This window comes from Poromitra crassiceps (assembly GCF_964638095.1).
Source record: "Poromitra crassiceps genome assembly, chromosome: 4".
Classification (NCBI taxonomy): Eukaryota; Metazoa; Chordata; class Actinopteri; order Beryciformes; family Melamphaidae; genus Poromitra; species Poromitra crassiceps.
This window is the reverse complement of record NC_139626.1, coordinates 5768467-5790027: the sequence shown is the minus strand read 5'-3', so window position 1 is coordinate 5790027 and position 21561 is coordinate 5768467. Positions and strand designations below refer to the sequence as shown.

General features: G+C 45.0%; 1 protein-coding gene across 1 annotated transcript in view; it reads left to right on the top strand.

The window, feature by feature from the left end:
- LOC310775989 (SRC kinase signaling inhibitor 1-like) overlaps window positions 1-21561 on the top strand; it is a gene marked incomplete at its 3' end in the record, with an annotated part of 87017 nt that overhangs the window by 18667 nt on the left and 46789 nt on the right. The window contains exon 3 of the mRNA XM_083636120.1: window positions 13292-13493. Coding sequence (XP_083492246.1) covers window positions 13292-13493 — 202 coding nt within the window. The remainder of the gene's footprint in view (window positions 1-13291; window positions 13494-21561) is intronic.

Below are 21561 nucleotides of genomic sequence, written 5' to 3'. Positions count from 1 at the left end.
CAACCTGCCAAAATCTCTGATCGATCGCTTGATGATAGGTCACATGACAGTGGGCAGTGTGAATCCAACCAAATACAAAAACCAAACAAAGTAAACTTCTCAACGGTGTCACCAAAGAAAGCAAACCGTAGATGTATTTGCAAAATCAAATCAAATGTGAAGGTTTCCCTTTAAGCATGACGAGGTCACGCAAGACTAAAGAGCAACAGAAAGGCTATAACGCGTCATTAGCACCACCTAGTGAGCAGACCCTTTTCACCCTTACGTTGACGTAGCCCACGATAGAGGGTACTGTTGAGCGTCTGCTAACCTCAGCACTTGCTGCAGGCCTCCAGCATCTTAACCATGGAATGACTTGATATTCTGAAAAGCCCCTCGCATTCCTATTGCTGATACAGCGAATGCAGACAGAGCTGAAGGATTTTATGAAATGGCAACAAGAGTAGCGATGCTGCCTCAGAACTGACTACAATGTGTTTTAGGTACAGTTAAAAAAAATGGTAATGAGATACAAGGTAAGGTGTACGAAATGGTGTAGAGCAGAGGCTTTCAAAGTGGGAGGAAGCGGGCCTACCCTGGGGGGCTCCAAGGCCAAGCAGGTTCAGGGGAGGCTCAGTGAATGGAAGTGAAAAAATATTACAATGTTATTGAAAGGTGACCTCATAGAATTGCCTAAAGAGGTTGACAGTGTTTCCCACTTTACCTGAGCCAGAACAAATAAAGGCCTTCAGACTAGGCATGGGTCGGTTTGAAAATTTTGAAACCGGTTCGATATTCCCAAAAAACCCGTATCAAACCGGTATATCGAATTTTACAACTTTTTTTTTTTTTTTTTTTTTAAGTGTGTAGTCCATAAATGACTGTAATGCGACTGCAGTTGGTGGCGATAATGCACCTCTAAGCTGGTATGCCAACAAGCAGTAACACTGAATACAAATAAGCAGAACCATTTAACTCTAACAACACACTGTTTTTATTTCTCATAACTATTCAGCTTAACTTTTCTTCAAACATCAACATAATAAACAAAATAAGACTTTTGCCTACTAGTGCAACTTGAGAAGAGGCTAATACGAAAAATAGTGCAATCAGAATGGATTTGCACTATTTCTTTTTATAAAAAACAAAAAATAATTTTTTTTATTTTTTTTCGGTTCGCCCGTGATCAAACCGGTTTGGGCTCATACACCGAACCGAACCGGTAAAACCGGAAATCGACCCATGCCTACTTCAGACAGACCTTGTTTTATGTATTTGGTGTAGTCTAAAGTTGACTAGTCTCTCCCCAGACTCAAATATTAATTTGAATCGCTGCGCTCCGCATGCTACATAAATGAGTCTGAGCCACAGCTTTTTATTTGAGGGCGGGTGTAGGGGTTTGGAATTGAATTAGTGACAGGTCGATATGTTGCAGGAGCCAGTTAGATGGGCGGTCTCAGGGTGGGTGGTTCCTCCCTGATCGCAATGTCGTTACTGATTTGGTGAATGCTGGTGAATCCACCACTCGCCAATCACTGGCCAAGATTCCATGCCCAGTTTGGTGAGAGGAGTGTCCCAGACCCAGAGAGAGATCTGCAGCATGCAGTAACGTAGTAGTGTATCACCGTAAGAGCTCTCATGGGTCTGGTGTTGAGACCAGAAGTTGACATACTTCAGACTACATTATTGCTGTTTGACAAACAGCAATATCCGGCTATCTTGGCTCAATTGTTGAGTGTCTATGCGATCAAATAACATTATCATGATCCCATAGGCAATGGCATCCAGGAATTGAGCTCGGGGGGGGGGGGGGGGGGGGGCTGCTTTTTTCAAGCTTTGTCTGGGGGGAGGCCCACAGTCTCAGACTTTGAAAACCCCTGGTGTAGAGCGTACTGATAGTCCTCCTGATAGTAGCAATACTATCAGTATTCTATACTGTCAGAAAATACATTATGATGCAACTCCTCTATAATTGTGTCATATGCATAATATTTTCCAATTTTAGTTAAAATTCCACATTTTCATGTCATGCAGCTGTGTTCCTAATTGTTATGTACAGTGGCTTGCTCATGTGCCAGTACATTTCCCTCATCCGTTTAGCTGGTGACACACACGCACGCACACACACACACACACACACACGCGCGCACGTATGCACGCACACACACACACGCATGCACGCACACACGCACGCTCGCACGCACGCACACACGCACACACATGCACGTATGGCGCACGCGTGCGCCGCGCCTTTATTGTTGCTGGCCTGCAGCTTATACAGGATTGGTTATCGCCCCCTTCCTCTCAGGGAGTCTCGCCTCCTCTTCTGATGCAATAGAAACCCCTGCAGCAGTGCACTGCTTTGCTTGTGTGTGTGTGTGTGTGTGTGTGTGTGTGTGTGTGTGTGCACGTGTGTGCGTGTGCACGCGCGTGTGCGAGTGTGTGCGTCCCACTGGTTTCCTTTTGATGCTTCATTGGTTCGCTAGCTCTCTAAATGCGCACACAAACACGGCCGACGCACACGCACTGTAGACACACGATTAGCATGCAAATATCTTTGATGCGTGCATCCATATATTTCCATGCACACATGAACTTTGCGGTGGGCAAGGAAACCGTAAATGTGGATCAAGTATAATATGATATTGTGCATTTGCATCATGCAAACGCAGACATTTCCGAGGCATGCTCTTTCACACATGCTAGCACAAAGCGGCGTCTTTAAAGTGCGCTCCATAGGGACCACAGTGGATTCACATGCCCCAGCCTGCCACTGACTGTGTGTCAGTAACAATGGAGCAGAGCGCTGCATAATTCTCCCCTCCTCGTCGCTGCCAGCCTGACTAATACAAATATTAATGCCCCATTTTGCGTCTCTTGTGCTCGTGGCTTTCTGTCTGGAGCTGCGAAAGCAATCACTTCTTATTGTCTCCTCTCTCTCCGCCTCAGTGTTGTGACTCTGGAGGAGCGTCGAGCGCGCTCTGCTCAAAAGACTCTGGGCCGGCTTAGGCGGGAGAGAGGAGCCATATTGAAGTATTCCAATACAAATACTCGTCAGCCCTCTTCATTTCCCAGGGAATAATGATGGAGCCAATACTGTATATGGCTTGTGGGAATTTCCTCGTGATGGTTCAAAGCAAACGAAAGATTTAAAGGGGAATTTTCCGTTTTCATGTGTCCTTGGAGGGCTTGGTCTGCCTTAGGGAATGTTCGGTCCTACCCTAACATACCATACCATACCCAACCATACCCTACAGTAACATACCATACCATACCCAACCCTAACATACCATACCCTACATACCATACCCTACCCTACCCTAACATACCATACCATACCCAACCCTACCCTAACATACCATACCCAACCATACCCTACCATACCATACCATACCATACCATACCATACCCAACACTACCCTAACATACCATACCATACCCAACCATACCCTACAGTAACATACCATACCATACCCAACCCTAACATACCATACCCTACCCTACCCTACCCTAACATACCATACCCAACCATACCCTACCATACCCTAACATACCATACCATACCCAACACTACCCTAACATACCATACCCTACCATACCAGAGACAAGAGTTTGTTGTAGTCCAGTAGCTGAATAATTATACATTTTCTATTTTGGAAATAATTTAGCGTGCAAAAGTGAGATAAGCCTTCTTAAGTTGAGTGGAACTGCACAAGTTCTAAAGAAAAGGTTTGCATGGATGCTTCTCAATGGATTATTGATTGGTGTGTAGTTTGATGTGATTATTGATTGGTGTGTAGTCTGATGTGATTATTGATTGGTGTGTAGTTTGATGTGATGATTGATTGGTGTGTAGTTTGATGTGATTATTGATTGGTGTGTAGTTTGATGTGATTATTGATTGGTGTGTAGTTTGGCAGGTAGATTGGTTATCCAAATATTACATTCCAACACACATGTTACCCTCGTGTAAATGATTATTGATATATCAAACAGTGTCCTAGTCATTTACAGGTGAGAAGCTTGGCAAATATCAAATGATAATCACATGGCTTTTGAAGTTATGAATATTTAGGTCTTCCAAACTGGATTGTAAATTGTGATTCTTGACTGTCTTGACTGTCTTGGCTGGCTGGCTGGCTGGCTGGCTGGCTGGCTGGCTGGCTTGGTAAAGACAAATGAAGTCATCTGCAATTAATATAGACAACCCAACTTTTTTCAGGGAGGATTTGCAACACTTCAGGGAGCCTGGAAGCTTTGCAAGCAGCTCATCTGTGTCTCACATGTCTCGTAAACAAACACCCTTTGACCAGGCATCTCTATACAGAGCCACATCCCTAGACTACCTCTGGCACATTTGTCCCAGTGAGCGAGCTCAACTCTAAACCATCCAAACAACTCCTTTTGTTGCCCTTGTGCTGTTTGGCTATGATACGGTGTTGGGTGGAAAATCGCTATTCCCCAATCTGGCTCAGAGAATAGCTGGAGTGTTTTCCACCACTAAAAGGCTTAAGAGGCCTAACTGCTGCTGCAGCGTTCCTCCCTCGCTGACCGGCGTTATGCTGCCTGGGGCACGTGGCCAGAATCACTTACTGACACACAGTGTTGGGGGTAACTCATGACAAAAGTAACATATTACACGTGATATATTACTTTTAGCAGTAACTCAGTAATATAACTTATTATTACAAATAGGATTTCAGTAATATTATACCAGTTACTTTGTCAAGTAACACAAAGATCTTACACTACAGGCATAGCCTGTGACGTCACGTCGACGGCTGGGTTTACCCAGGCTAGCGGCCTTTGGGTTGGATCAGCACCAGCTTCGTCCGAGACTCCACTTCTCAGATGATAAAGATGATAGTGTCCGATAGTGAGACTCCACTTCTCAGATGATAGTGTCCGATAGCTATGGAAAATCCATCGGCGTCCAGATTTATTGAAAGGTTCACTGTGGCTTCAGGCTAGTAACTAGGATTGTCCAGCTACCTACTAGTAGTTTAGATACTACATCAGCCACTCAGATGTTCTTAGTGTTCATCTCCAATGCGCGTTTATTCTCAATGTCCACACACACAACTAGCTGCTCTTAGCAGCTCGCAGCTCCGTGTGTGTTTATCGTACTAAATGTCTCTTCACATAGCCAGCCAACTGCATCTGCAAACCAGCCGCTCTCCAGCATGCTCATCAGTCTCAGGTGTGTTCCATCTCTGAGTCAGTCATTTATAGATCAGGTCACCTTTACCCGAAATAGGAAGTCAGTACTTTCCCATAGACCAAATCACCGGGGATGTTTACATGTACTTCCGGTTACCCCTGGTTCCGGTTACCTCCGCACAAACTGACGTGTTGAAGACAGAAACAGACAAAGAAGGCAAAAATGGTTCGTTCGTGTTGTGTTGTTGGGTGTCCAGTGACCATAAAGAGCGGGTCAAGATTTGGATTATTCTAAATTCCCTCTGCAAAGGGCAAACATGAGCAAAGACAACTCTGGATTCGGCGTCACAGGCTTACTACAGCTACAACATCCGGGTTCCAAGCTGTATCCGAGCGGCGTCAGTAGCCTCTGTCTGTAACGTAACGTTAACGAGTCTGCAAAAAAACAGCGAGTTTGACAGTTGTAAACAAACGTTATTAGCTAGCTAACACTACATAAAACAAACACAGAAGAAAGGCTAGATACGTCGGACAAGCATGTTTACCAACCGTTTGAACATTTAAATTGAAAGTAGTCGGCCGAAAACAACGAGAGTTTGACAGCATTTATTTGACAACACGCAAATTTAAACCTGGCGCCTTCCCGAAGTGGTACCCGGAAGTAAATGTTGTTTACATGGTGACGTCACGGTGATTTGGTCTATAGAGTTCCCCCTAGTGGTCAACCTGCAGTACCACTCCTATAGTGCTATACATGTATGCCTCCGCCTAGTGTTCAGCTAATAAATCCATATCGCCCTAAACAAGTTTAGGGAATGGAATGGAGCAGTATGGAAAAACTTTCTTCTACATTTTCTATGGATGACATGTGTATCCTTAGTGGGATATATATTCAATAGCAACACATTTACAGTATATAGACTTCCCTGATTGTATTGTACAGAAGGGTTTTCATTGTCTTTTGTATTTACTGTCTATGACATTATAATTTATCACATGGAAATGTATGAGCCATTAATATCTACATATTGTCTGGAAATGTATTGTCTGGAAATATGTACAAAGCTTGTGATCAAAATGTTGCCAGCTCGACTCACAGGTTCAGTTCAGCTGGGACGGGGCAGGTGAACCTGAGGCATCCTCCGCTCACTCAACAAGTGCCCTTGAGCAAGGCAATTAACCCCCGACTGCTCCTGTGGAGTGCCTCTGTGGGAAATGGCTGCGGGCAGCTATGTTGGGCAGCTCACAAGTGAGAGCGTCATGTGGCTGTTCTTCCCCTCCGCCCTAGCTGCTAGTCAAATTGCCTGGTTCATTATAAAACACAAAACGCTAATTAAAGTTGCATTTCTTATCACAACACTGGATTTTGTGAGATATTGGTAGAATATGTCCTTACTGTGTCAGGGATTCAGATCCTCTCAATTAACGATCTCAGTGGAACGGAATGCCACAACTGTGGCCGTAATGCCCGTGAAATCTCGGAGGGTGGTGTGCGTGGCAGTTAGGTGGGGGGGGGGGTGGGGGGGTCGGTGCAGCTGTGCACAGCTGCCCTATCAGTCAAGACCATCAGCCGATGGAGAATCTGGGTCTGGCCAGCCAATCAGTGCATGAGAAGATCAGTGATAAAGCTCAGCAAGGGGCAAATATTATGATGTTCGGTTTGGGGATTTTGAAAGACAATAACAAGGACTGTGGATATTATACTGCAAACCTATAGATTCCTCATATGATGTCAAGGACAAACGTTCAAGAACAAACTATTTGATATTTTAAACCAAGATGCTAGAAGTAGAGGTAAGATTGAAAGTAGAGTGTATGATTGAAACTTAACACCAACCAAGGTTATATAATATATATATTGATGCTCTACCAGCATTAATGCTTACAACTTAATTGTTGGAATGTTTTGCTTGATTACTTCAGACTGAAACACATGTATTTTGAAAATAATGTATATTTGCTGCAGGCAAATTGCTGGTTTCTTTGATTACTTTAATCTCATTGACGCATTTAAAGAAATGCCTACACTGAAGCAAGAGTTTCTATTGACACTAACACAATAGCCCAACTAATACATTGCATACCAGAGATGTACTGTAACAACCTATTTGGACTTTTTGGAAATTCCATGACTTACCAGCTGATGACATTGTTGCTATATATGCTCTTAATTTATTACCTTCACCTCCCATTCCAGACTTAGCAACAGCCACCATATTATAGTCATATATACTGTGTGGGCTAACTCAGTTAGCACTCAGAGAGATGAGGGATCCATCTGATTTTAAAGTATACATTGATAAAAAGTCATCCATTTCATGGAGATTTGGCAGTTTACTGTACAATTCTTATAGTTTCTTTACTTAGAATTTCAACCTTCTGATCATCTCTTGGAGAGCAACACAGGCTGTCCCATCACGTTTTTATGGGAACAATATTGGTGCAGTTGCTTAGAAGTTGTCACAGTGCTTTGACTGTTTTCAGTGGATTATTTGGTCTTTGATGCTACATTTTCACACCTTACTCCTCACTCCTTACTCCTCACTCCTTACTCCTCACTCCTTACTCCTCACTCCTTACCTCTCACTCCTTACTCCTCACTCCTTACTCCTCACTCCTTACTCCTCACTCCTTACTCCTCACTCCTTACCTCTCACTCCTTACTCCTCACTCCTTACTCCTCACTCCTCACTCCTTACTCCTCACTCCTTACTCCTTACTCCTCACTCCTCACTCCTCACTCCTTACTCCTTACTCCTCACTCCTTACTCCTTACTCCTCACTCCTTACTCCTTACTCCTCACTCCTCACTCCTCACTCCTTACTCCTTACTCCTTACTCCTCACTCCTCACTCCTTACTCCTTACTCCTCACTCCTCACTCCTCACTCCTTACTCCTCACTCCTTACTCCTCACTCCTCACTTCTTACTCCTCACTCCTTACTCCTTACTCCTCACTCCTCACTCCTCACTTCTTACTCCTCACTCCTTACTCCTCACTCCTTACTCCTTACCCCTCACACCTTACTCCTTACTCCTCACACCTTACTCCTCACTCCTTACTCCTTACTCCTTACTCCTCACTCCTCACTCCTCACTTCTTACTCCTCACTCCTTACTCCTCACTCCTTACTCCTTACTCCTCACACCTTACTCCTCACTCCTTACTCCTTACTCCTTACTCCTCACTCCTCACTCCTCACTTCTTACTCCTCACTCCTTACTCCTCACTCCTCACTCCTCACTTCTTACTCCTCACTCCTTAGTCCTCACTCCTCACTCCTTACCTCTCACTCCTTACTCCTTACTCCTTACTCCTTACTCCTTACTCCTTACTCCTCACTCCTCACTCCTTACTCCTTACTCCTCACTCCTCACTCCTTACTCCTCACTCCTCACTCCTTACTCCTTACTCCTTAGTCCTCACTCTTCACTCCTTACTCCTCACTCCTCACTCCTCACTCCTTAGTCCTCACTCCTCACTCCTTACTCCTTACTCCTCACTCCTCACTCCTCACTCCTTACTCCTTAGTCCTCACTCCTCACTCCTCACTCCTTACTCCTCACTCCTCACTCCTTACCTCTCACTCCTTACTCCTTACTCCTCACTCCTCACTCCTCACTCCTTACTCCTTACTCCTTAGTCCTCACTCCTCACTCCTCACTCCTTACTCCTTACTCCTCACTCCTCACTCCTTACTCCTCACTCCTCACTCCTTACTCCTCACTCCTCACTCCTTACTCCTCACTCCTCACTCCTTACTCCTCACTCCTCACTCCTTACTCTTCACTCCTTACTCCTTACTCCTTAGTCCTCACTCCTCACTCCTTACTCCTCACTTCTCACTGCTCACTCCTCACTCCTCACTCCTTACTCCTTACTCCTCACTCCTCACTCCTTACTCCTTACTCCTTAGTCCTCACTCCTTACTCCTCACTCCTCACTCCTCACTCCTTACTCCTCACTCCTTACTCCTCACTCCTCACTCCTTACTCCTCACTCCTCACTCCTCACTCCTCACTCCTTACCTCTCACTCCTTACTCCTTACTCCTCACTCCTCACTCCTTACTCCTTACTCCTTACTCCTCACTCCTCACTCCTCCACACAGTCGGCTAAACACAAACTTTCTGATTCCCGGGTTGCCAATCGCCATCTTTTCTCCTCAACGGCTTGATGCTTATGAGGCAGAAGGCAGAAGGTATGCATGCGCACGCACGCACACACACACACATGAACACACGCACATACAGTACACACACACACACACACACACAAACACAAACACACACACCACACACACACAAACACAATCTGTCAAGCTGTTCTCAATGCTGACAGATGTGTGTACTGTATGTGGGTGTTTTCAGCATCCCCCCCCCCCCCAGTAAACTCTTAACGCAGAGGGACTCACTTTATTTAGTGCAACAGATTGTGTGCGCAGGCGTGTCTGCTGCGTGTGCGCAGGCGTGTCTGCTGCGTGTGCGCAGCATCCAGCTTCCATGTACATGTGATGCTTGATGTGTCCACAGTGCAAGATTTGCGTGCACTTAATTCACCTGAGAGCATGTAGCCCATGTTAGCATTTTGTGTGTGTGTTGAGCCCACAGTGTTGCTGAGGCGAGGGAGAGTCCACAGATGCTGAGCTGACTTCACACACAGCACTGTGGGAGCTCATTACTGTGGTCTCTGGGCTGGAAAATGTCTGTCAGTAAGGATTCATGAAGAAGCAACCTGCTCGAGGGGCTCCTGATCGCGCTGTAACGAACGGCTCCTGATCATTACATTACATTACATTACATTACGTCATTTGGCAGACGCTTTTATCCAAAGCGACTTACAATAACACACTTTTTGTCAGCAATAGAGCAATCAACTATGGAGCACAGTCTATGACAACTACAAATCCTGAAGGAACAGAGGTATGAGTTTAGTTTAGGATTTTTTTTTATTTTTTTTAAATAGAAAGAGAGAGAAAGAAGTTATGGCCCAGATGGAGCCTGAAAAGTTGAGTCTTTAGTCTTTTCCGAAAGATCGGCAGTGATTCAGCAGTCCTGACCGAAGGTGGAAGCTCGTTCCACCATTGGGGTGCCAGGGACGAGAAGAGTCGAGATCGGGATGAGCAAGGGGCTCCTGATCGCGCTGTAACGAGGGGCTCCTGATCGCGCCGTAACGAGGGGCTCCTGCACGATTTTGGGCCCCTCCGGCGGCTCAAATTGGACAGGTGAAAATGGGCGGTCATCTATGACGTCACCAGAGGAGACCTGTCAACCTAGGATGTGGCTTTATTGTGGTCATTAGGATTCGTGGGGTACATTTGTTGTCTTGTTTGCTTTTGCTGAAGCGCCGGTGATGCTAGCTAGCTTTAGTTCCGCTCTGCTGTCCCCACTGCTTTTCCCAGTGCTGTAAAGAATAATAACATCCACGTATTTTAGCGTTCTCCAGAACTGCTGCTGCTCGCCACGAACACGCTATCTTTTCACCCTGTTTACACCACTCTGTCTGTCATTGAACAGACAGACTACAGCAACAGCTTTGGTGCTTTCTGTCCATCATGCTTAATGCAGGTGGACTAATTGTGAGGGCTGAGTGACTCTGGTGTTTACTAGTCTGGTTCATACTGGTTTGTTTAGGCTGGCTTAGTGTCCTCTAGAGAGAGAGAGTGGCGTCAGTGGAGGACCAAAATGCGAGACTCATTAGCCAATGAACAGCCAGGAATGGGTCTCGCGCTACTTTTGCATGCTAAAATAAAGCTGATAATGTACAATTTGATTCAAGGGGGGAAAACCCTTTCAGAGTACAACACAAACTGTCTATTTTGGTGCAACTCGACAGTGCTGCTTAATCCAGGAGCTTACTTCCTGGAACTCTTGAGAGTAAAAAACTGGTCCATTGGAGTGAATGGAGATGTCGCGACTCTTCTATCGACACGGCTCTGGGCTGGCTGGCTGTGTTGTTCTGTCTGTAGAAGTCTCATTTTGTCTTTGGGATTCTGCTTCCGTTTTGTTTGATTAAAGGGGGACTTACCCCCCCCCCCCAGATATGTGACAAAACGCCATGCTGCTTATTTGAACAAACCTATGGGAAAAACCAAGAAATGAACGTCTCCTCTCGACGCCATGACAGTTTGCCCCACCGCCTAAAAAAAGATTATATGAGAGCTACAAAATCTTTATAAATATCAACAACTAGCCAACGCTGGTGGCCTGTATGGAAACAGCGTTGCTCAAAATGGTTGAAAGTTATATCAATTTGGTCATTCAGTGGCAAAATAAGCAGGGTTGAACCCATAGAGGGCACTTATGCGGCTGAAATGATACAAATGGTACAATGGTAACAGTTTGGTCTCAAATGTGGAAATTCTGACAAGAATTCTTCACACACCACCCCCAAAGTCATATAGGTTAAAAGCTGAAAAAAGTGTTTTGGGGGTAAGTTACACTTTAAAGTGGAGATACCAAAGCCACTTTCAGACATGGACTCTGGACTATATCCATTTAGTGAGGAGTGTGTGTGTGTGTGTGTGTGTGTGTGTGTGTGTGTGTGTGTGTGTGTGTGTGTCTGTGTGTGTGTGTGTGTGTGTGTGTGTGTGTGTGTGAGAGAGATACAGAGAGAGTGGGGGGGGGGTGTAGTGTTCTGCAGGGATCGGGGGGGTACGGTGGCACAGTCGGTAGCGCTGTCGCCTCACAGCTAGAAGGTCCTGAGTTCGATTCTCGCCTGGGACGCTGTGGGCGCTGGGGTTGTGTTCCCCCCCATATCTTCAGTGCCTACTGCCCAGGTGGGGTATCTCGTCGAAAGGGCCTTTCTGTGTGGAGTTTGCATGTTCTCCCCGTGCTCCCCAGGGGGTTCCTCCGTACATAAACCCCCCACTAAAAACATGCAGAAGATCGTCATCCGACCAGTGACGACAACATCCGAATGATGGTCCAATGATGGTCCCCGGGCGCTGGAAAGAAAAAGCGACCACTGCTCCTGGCCTGCCCCCCCGGAGGAAAGAACAAGCTTGGATGGGTTAAATGCAGAGGACAATTTCACCGGCCACCGTCAGCATGAGTGTGTGTTTGTGGCCGCATGCATGTGTTGGGTGTGTTCGTGTGACAATAAAAGACAGGCTCGTCCGTCTACTAACTGGATCGCAGTGTTTATGCAAGACAGACTTTTAATTACATTTTTCAATGTAGACTACATCAGAGAGATATTTCAGGAAAGCAATTCCACTCAGTGGAAGAAAAAAAAACCTTCAACGCATGTATTCTGGGCTGTGATAGGGTGAGTGGGCATGTATTCTGGACTGTGATAGGGTGAGTGGGCATGTATTCTGGACTGTGATAGGGTGAGTGGACATGTATTCTGGGCTGTGATAGGGTGAGTGGGCATGTATTCTGGGCTGTGATAGGGTGAGTGGGCATGTATTCTGGGCTGTGATAGGGTGAGTGGGCTGGCGATGTGCCAAAAAGTGAGCAGTTTATACATGGCCAAAAAGCACAGGGAGAAGTCAGCTGCCAATTAGTGGTCGCGGTAATATTAATTAAACAAAGGTGATTATACAAGTGGCATTCAAGTCATATCTGACCCGTTTTCAATTTATTTCTCCTCAAAAAGTTATCTCTCCTATATATAGCCCAATGGAGCACTGTCATTTTCTTGTTGCGTTTTCATGATTCAAACAGGCAGACCGGGAGATTGTTTACTCGCTAATTTGTTTTCTCTTCCAAATAATCCAGCCACATAACTATCCATTCATGAAATGAAGTCGCACGGGAACATTAATGGTTTGTAAAAGTGCCATTTTAACAATATAATAACAGAAGTAATCCCAAATGTCATTATGGACATTATGCTGTAGTATTCAGTACCAGGGGCTTGGGTGGTTAAGATTTGCAACAATGGACAATTGTGTTCATACATACAGCCTATCTGAGTGATATCGTCAGGAGTTCACTGCATGTCTGAAAAAGGCTCAAGGCTGTGTTGTCTGAGGGAAACGCTTTGATTTGTCTGTGCCTGCGTGCTGAAAGCTGTTTCTCTCTGCATTGTGATTTCCCCAGGCCAATGTCTGTTTTCGTTGTTGTGCTACGTTTGTTCCCTCTTCGTCATCTGTTCTGTGTGTCTCGTTGTCAACTTGTCGCGTCTTGTCTCTCGTGTCTCGCAGGCCCGAACACCGCGGGTGACGCGACCCAGCCCAACACAGCCGGCTCTAGCCGACCAGGCCAGCAGGGTGTCCTTTGCGTCAGCTGAAAGTCTGGAGACCATGTCGGAGGCCGACGTCCCCATCGGCTTCAACCGGATGAACCGGCTCCGCCAGAGCCTGCCTCTGGCACGCTCGTCCAGCCAGGCCAAGCTGCGGGCTCCAGGTCAGCCCATCGCCTTTAACAGCATCGCTTATAATCATGTGCCACGCTGCAACCTAACAACATGGCTTATAATCATGTGCCACGCTGCAACCTAACAACATGGCTTATAATCAAGTGCCACGCTGCAACCTAACAACATGGCTTATAATCATGTGCCACGCTGCAACCTAACAACATGGCTTATAATCATGTGCCACGCTGCAACCTAACAACATGGCTTATAATCATGTGCCACGCTGCAACCTAACAACATGGCTTATAATCATGTGCCACGCTGCAACCTAACAACATGGCTTATAATCATGTGCCACGCTGCAACCTAACAACATGGCTTATAATCATGTGCCACGCTGCAACCTAACAACATGGCTTATAATCATGTGCCACGCTGCAACCTAACAACATGGCTTATAATCATGTGCCACGCTGCAACCTAACAACATGGCTTATAATCATGTGCCACGCTGCAACCTAACAACATGGCTTATAATCATGTGCCACGCTGCAACCTAACAACATGGCTTATAATCATGTGCCACGCTGCAACCTAACAACATGGCTTATAATCATGTGCCACGCTGCAACCTAACAACATGGCTTATAATCATGTGCCACGCTGCAACCTAACAATATTGCCTATAATCATGTGGATCATGTGGACCTTTTCATCATCATCTTTTGTAGTGTAAAAAAACGGGTCCATTGAAGTCAACGGAGATGTCGCAACTCTTCTGTTATATGGCTCTGGAAACAGGCAGTAGTTTGAATAATTAGTAAATAGTGATTTGAAATTTGAAAATAGTGCGGTGGAAAGTAAGGGTGTTGTGATGGTGGTGGCGGATGGGTACAGGCTATCTATATTCAACTCCTCAAAACCTAGCCCTTAACTGTTCAAAGTTGTTTTACTTGACTAAACTTAAATTGTTAGCTAACCTATTCATGATAGGTGAAAATTATGTGTACAGTTCATGCTCGTGCAACATAATTTGTCGTAAGCTATCTTGTGTGTGCACAACATGTCATCTGCGTTTGTCATTTGTGCTCATTTCACGTCTTCTGAGACTGCTGCTTCTGCAGGAGACATGTTGGTCCACACCGCCCTGCTCTTAATGTTGGTCCACACCGCCCTGTTCTTAATGTTGGTCCACACTGCCCTGTTCTTAATGTTAGTCCACACCGCCCTGTCTCTTAATTTTGGTCCACACCGCCCTGTTCTTAATGTTGGTCCACACCGCCCTGTTCTTAATGTTGGTCCACACCGCCCTGTCTCTTAATGTTGGTCCACACCGCCCTGTTCTTAATGTTGGTCCACACCACCCTGTATCTTAATGTTGGTCCACACCGCCCTGTTCTTAATGTTGGTCCACACCACCCTGTCTCTTAATGTTGGTCCACACCGCCCTGTTCTTAATGTTGGTCCACACCACCCTGCTCTTAATGTTGGTCCACACCGCCCTGCTCTTAATCTTGGTCCACACCGCCCTGTCTCTTAATGTTGGTCCACACCGCCCTGTTCTTAATGTTGGTCCACACCGCCCTGTTCTTAATGTTGGTCCACACCGCCCTGCCCTTAATGTTGGTCCACACCACCCTGCTCTTAACACATTCACTGCCAGACGTTTTTTTTTTACTGTAGGTAGGTTCTGCCAGAGGGTTTTTTTGAGGATTCTGGCTCATCTTTCAAGACCCGAGGATTCTTTTCTGATAAGATTTTGTGAACACACAATATCTCAAAAGAACTAATAGAATGTGTGCTTTCTCTGTCTAAAAGAGTTAGTTTGTAGAGTTAGTAGTTATGTAAGCATTAGCAGTTGAATACAGCATGGTTTCAGCGTCAGAAAAATTATTCAGAGATAAACGGCTTTTTGTGAAATTCGATAGAACAGTCACTTTAACCATTCATTTTTGGCATCAGTAAGACGTCAGACATCTAAACAATAGTTTTGAACAGTAATTTCCTCCATAACAGCAGGAAACCCCCCTCTGCTTCCAACTCCTCCCTCCGTGGGCGTTCTTCTTGGCTGCAGCGGCCGTGTCACAAGCTTGTCACCAGTCTCACTGCTTTGCTGCTGCTGCTGCCTGTCTGCGCGGCCGCTCTTTGAGGAAGTCTGGATGGACTCGCTCGCTTCTTGGAGTTTTGGTTGAGAGCTTTGATGAAGCTTTTGCGATTCTGGTCATATTTATGCTGCGTGTTTCAAAGTGTGTTCCACCCGTAATCTATTATGCAAATTTGCAATCCCGCATCGCCAGCAATCAGCGCGAAAACGAAAGCGTTTTCGCCAATCCATTTTCATGAGAATGGCTTCGTCACACTGCTTTTTGCTTGCCTTCCTCTAGTCAGGAAAGCACTGTCGCCACTTAGTGGGTAGGTGGAATGGGTTGTACACGTTGTACACGTCCAATACTTATATAAGAGATGTAAAAGGGTTAGATGCACATCCCACCTTCAAAAAAACAAAAATGTTTGACGTAAAAACACGTCATTGGCAGTGAACGTGTTAATGTTGGTCCACACCGCCCTGTTCTTAATGTTGGTCCACACCGCCCTGTTCTTAATGTTGGTTCACACCGCCCTGCTCTTAATGTTGGTCCACACCGCCCTGTCTCTTAATGTTGGTCCACACTGCCCTGCTCTTAATGTTGGTCCACACCGCCCTGTCTCTTAATCTTGGTCCACACCGCCCTGTTCTTAATGTTGGTCCACACCGCCCTGCTCTGAAGTGTGTCAGGTACATTTCAGGAAACCCATACTTGCAACTTGCAAGCAGGGCCGGCCCGCCCTATATGCGAACCAAGCGGCTGCCTAGAGCCCCGGGAGTTGGGGGCCCCCCCCAAAAAAAAAAAAAAAAAAAAAAACTTTTTTTTAAATAAACATAGGCTATAATATTATAGGCTGTGTGTGGTAGTTAAAACATAGGTTGATGTTTATTTATGTTTGTAGTTTAAACAAAAACATAAATACTGTAGGCTACATACAACACAAAAGGCTGTTATTTACCTTTTGTCGCCACCTGGTGAGTAAATATATATGTAACTAAAACCATTAAAATTGACAACCGGTCCTGCATGTATCTACCGGTCCTTGGCACAAAAAAGGTTGGGAACCCCTGGTTTAACTGACCTGGCAACCCCTATGGCTGCTGGGTTCTACACGCTTGCTTGACACTGATAGGGCTACAAACGAGCGTCATTGTCATGTTTGTTTGTTTTAAATATTCTTCTAAATATGGCTAAAAGTCCAAAAACGTCAAATTTTCTTCGCCGCTGCCCTAGCGGGCAGCACCAAGAGTCCCTTCCTTACAGCACCCCCTACTTAAAAGTACTTCCAGCGCGGATGCCCCCAAACCCCCGCCCCTGGGAGGGGGCCCCTGATCTATATCCTGCTTAGGGCCCCCAGATGGCTAGGGCCGGCCCTGCTTGCAAGCACACAGTCCAGCTTTTCTGTGACCATAGTTAGTACACTAATAGTCTCGCTTCCCATTTGCATATGCACTGCATTGGGCTTTGAGCAGTTTGCGATAGGCTACAGAATGATGAGCTTCTGGATCCCCAAGTTTTTTTTGCCAACTTACATTATATATCCCCCCCCCCCCCCCCCCCCGATTTTCCCTCCCATTTCCCCCCCCCATTAGTGCTAATTTAACTTATTTATCCTGGTTGCTGCTCCACCCTCTGCCGATCTGGGAAGAGCCGAAAACTGGCTCCATGCTTCCTCCGAGACATGGGCAGTTAGCCAGCCGCTTCTTTTCACCTGACAGCGGAAGCTTCACCGGTAGGACATAGCACGTGGGAGGATCACGCTATTCCAACCAGTTCCCCTCCCTCCGAACAGGCGCCCTTAACGACCAGAGGAGGCACCACATCAGCAAACAGGATATTGCATGTTTTTGGTGAAGGGGGTTCCTAGATGAAGGAAACCCCCTGGGAGGCATGGGGAGAACATGCAAACTCCACACAGAAAGGCCCTTTTGACGACCCCACCCGGGCGGTGGGCACTCGAGGACATGCGGACGGGCACGCATTCCTTCAGCGTTCACAGCGTCCCAGGTGGGAATCGAACCCAGGACCTTCGAGCTGTGAGGCGACAGCACTTACCACTGCACCACCGTACCCCGCATTTTTTTTGCCAACTTTACCAAGTCGGATTTTCTTTTTAGTGTAAAAGAAATAAAACTCTCACATAGCTCAAAATTAATTGGCCTATATTCCGTACATTTATAGTGACACTAAGCAAATGTTTATTTTTGTTGGAGGGCTTATTTCCACATTTCCAGCCATTGCAACTTCTAGCTAATATGATGTTGGTAATAATGATGTGTGCACTCTCAGTGAGAGTGCACACATCATTATTACCAACATCATCTCTCAGGAGACTTTAGATGTGTTATATATTAATTAAGGCACAGTGGAGAGTGATAGTTTGACCTTAGTAACATTATTGGGTTAACCAAAGAGTTACCCTACAAGAAACTTTGAGGTTATGACCCGGATGGCTTTGAAACAGGGGCGGTCAGTTGCAGACTTGTTTACAAGTTAAAACCCCAATATCCAGACCCACATGTGCTCCTGTTGTACTGTCTCAATGGAGCAACAATGTGAGACGAGTGGATTGTTACAAGTTTTAATCTATTATGAGGATGTAAGCAAACGTAAAGGAAATATGCCAGCTGTCAGTGTGCGCACTTGTTTGTTCTTACTGTATATTCTGTATGTTTCACTCTGTCCAGCACCTGTCTAGAATGGCTTTTTCAGATGTGTGCGTTTCATGTGCATTTTGCTATTTTGATTCAAGTTAAACCACCCCACCAGGGACGAAATTTTAATTTCAAAGGTAGGAGGGACACAATTTGTACAGGCCCACATCCTCAGGCCCAAACCCGGCGAAAGGTTTTTGACGCCATTTGAAGCAAGATTTAGAGGAATATCTCATTTTAAATTAACATTAGGATTAGTTTTACTCTTCATATTTGCTCCTTTTCTCATTAGGGTAAATACTGTATATTTATTTAGAGATTTTTGTTGAATTATTTGTGCCGTTATGGCTCCAAAATACATTAAGACACCAAGACCTTGAGGAACACCATAGAAAAATTCATGTTGTGATTTGGTAAAAGAATTGCATTTTTCGGTAATTGGGTGGCGAGCACTTCTGTTCTGGAAATTGCTCAGAAACCCCCTTATTGTCAATATACCTACTGTAGGAAAACCATACATCCTGAATGCCCTAGGTGTCCTACAGTACGGACCCGCTTTCGAAATATCCATGCCAATTTTTCCCTTACTAAAATTTTGCCTAACTTTGGAGCATTATTTGCTGACAAGCATGACATAGTTGATACCAATGTATGCCTTAGGTCAGTGATACTCAACTTGCGGCCCGGGGGCCAGATGCGGCCCGCGATAGGGTGTAGAGTGGCCCCCCAACCATTTTCTAATTCACAATGAAAATGAATGTTAAATAAAGTTTGACTGAGCTCCAGCTAAATTGTCAAATATTGCCACCTGCTCGCCGCCCAGCATTTAACTCAAGTATAACTGTCCTGTGTGCACAAAGTCGTCCAACTGACCGGTCAGTTGGTCGGAGATGTTTGGTTAATTTTCTTTTTGGAGAGATCCTTTATTGATTTGTTTGGGGCAAGGGGTTACTTTGAACAGATTTGAGAACTGAAATGAAGTGAACAAATTGAATTTCTAACTTTTGTTTATCGGTATTATTTATTTAAAAACAAAACACTATTTTTGGTGAATCACATCTAGTTTGTTTGATTATTTGGTCTTGCCTGTAAATGATATTTTTCTTTTGTGTGAATGGTTTTCACATTGGATTTATATTGAACGGTGTTTGCATTATCACTCTGATTATTGCTTTGATTGTTTGATTGTCAGACAAAACTCCGGCTGGCACCCAAGAAACCTAGAATCCGCTACAGAAAAAAAGAAGAATTATTAATAATGTTTGTTTGTTAACCGGCCCCTGCCCTCCTGTCACTTTGCAAAAGCGCCCCCCGGGCAAAGCAAGCTGAGTATCCCTGGCCTGCCTTAGGTCTTCTAGTTTCATATGATAGCACCAGTAGCTTCACTCTAGCTTAAAAAATGCCGTGATTTTTCGGATTAAGTTGTGTGTGTGTGTGTGTGTGTGTGTGTGTGTGTGTGTGTGTGTGTGTGTGTGTGTGTGTGTGTGTGTGTGTGTTGAGGGAAAGGGGGGGGCCAAAATCTGGATTTTGAAAACAGATTAGTTTTCCCTATGGGAATTTGGCCCTTGGGTAGAGAAATAATATGACCAGAACAGTCATGTTCCTACATTGTGTTTACCCATTTTCTATAATTGTGATTAGTGCTGTTGTATACAGCAGTGATTATCAACCTTTTTCATATCACAGACCTCTAATTTAGTCCACATTAGACCCATGGACCCTTAACTTGGTGAGAATTTGTCTCTGAAAACTTTTTTTTTGTCAGATATGATTTTGTCCAGAATTCTAAGAGTTGATTGCAATATGAGTTGTTATGAGTTGTTGCAATATGTTATTCTCTGTTTAACTGAGTGCTGCTTATGTGAAAATTGTTGAGTTGATTCATTATCATTCTTTAAAATATTGCAATAAGTGAAAATGGCTGTAGTTTTGTGTTGTAGTCGACTTACTAACTGTGAAGAGGAGGCAACTTTAGAATTGGGAACCTGTTTGGGTTAATAAGTGTCAAACTACTAGTGAATTATTTGTGAACAAGACCTCACTTTAGATTGGGGAACATAATATTCTGAGTGATAAAGAAGTTTGGAGTTAATTGGACACTAGTAACACTTGTAGTTTTGTGTTTTTATGCCTCTGCCGGCGATAGCCAGGCCGGAGGCATTATGGATCCGGGTTGTCCGTCCGTACGTACGTACGGCTGTCCGTCCGTCCGTACGATGTTTGTTAACGCGATATCTGAGGAACGCCTGGACGGAATTTCATCAAATTTTCCTCAAACATCGACTTAGACTCAAGGATGATCTGATTAGATTTTGGTGGTCAAAGGTCAAAGGTCAAGGTCACTGTGACCTCTCGAACGCCATTTTCAAGCTTGTTAACGCGATATCTGAGGAACGCCTGGACGGAATTTCATCAAATTTGCCTCAAACATCGACTTAGACTCAAGGATGATCTGATTAGATTTTGGTGGTCAAAGGTCAAAGGTCAAGGTCACTGTGACCTCTCGAATGCCATTTTCAAGCTTGTTAACGCGATATCTGAGGAACGCCTGGACGGAATTTAATCAAATTTGCCTCAAACATCGACTTAGACTCAAGGATGATCTGATTAGATTTTGGTGGTCAAAGGTCAAAGGTCAAGGTCACTTTGACCTCTCGAACACCATTTTCAAGCTTGTTAACGCGATATCTGAGGAACGCCTGGACGGAATTTCATCAAATTTGCCTCAAACATCGACTTAGACTCAAGAATGCTCTGATTAGATTTTGGTGGTCAAAGGTCAAAGGTCAAGGTCACTGTGACCTCTCGAACGCCATTTTCAAGCTTGTTAACGCGATATCTCAGGAATGCCTTGACGGAATTTAATCAAACTTGTCTCAAACATCGACTTGGAGTCAAGGATGAACTGATTAGATTTTGGTGGTCAAAGATCAAAGGTCAAGGTGAGCTCTCCAACGCCATTTTCAAGCTTGTTAACGCGATATCTCAGGAATGCCTTGACGGAATTTAATCAAACTTGTCTCAAACATCGACTTGGACTCAAGGATGAACTGATTACATTTTGGTGGTCAAAGTTCAAGGTCACTGTGACCTCTCACACACCCAATTTCCAAGCTCTGTAACGCAACATCACAGGAGCGCCTTGACGGAATTTCTTCCAATTTGCCTCAAATGGCGATTTGGACTCCAGAATGAACTAATGGCGGAGGCATAAGTCCGCGTTGCGGTCGTTCTAGTCTTAGATAGGAATAGATTCAAGATTCAATCAATTTATAGCCATGTCAACATAGTTGATAGGAATTTGTCTTGGTTCACTCTCGGACAAAAAGACAAAGACAGTGCAGCAGCAGCACACCATATACAAACAATAACCA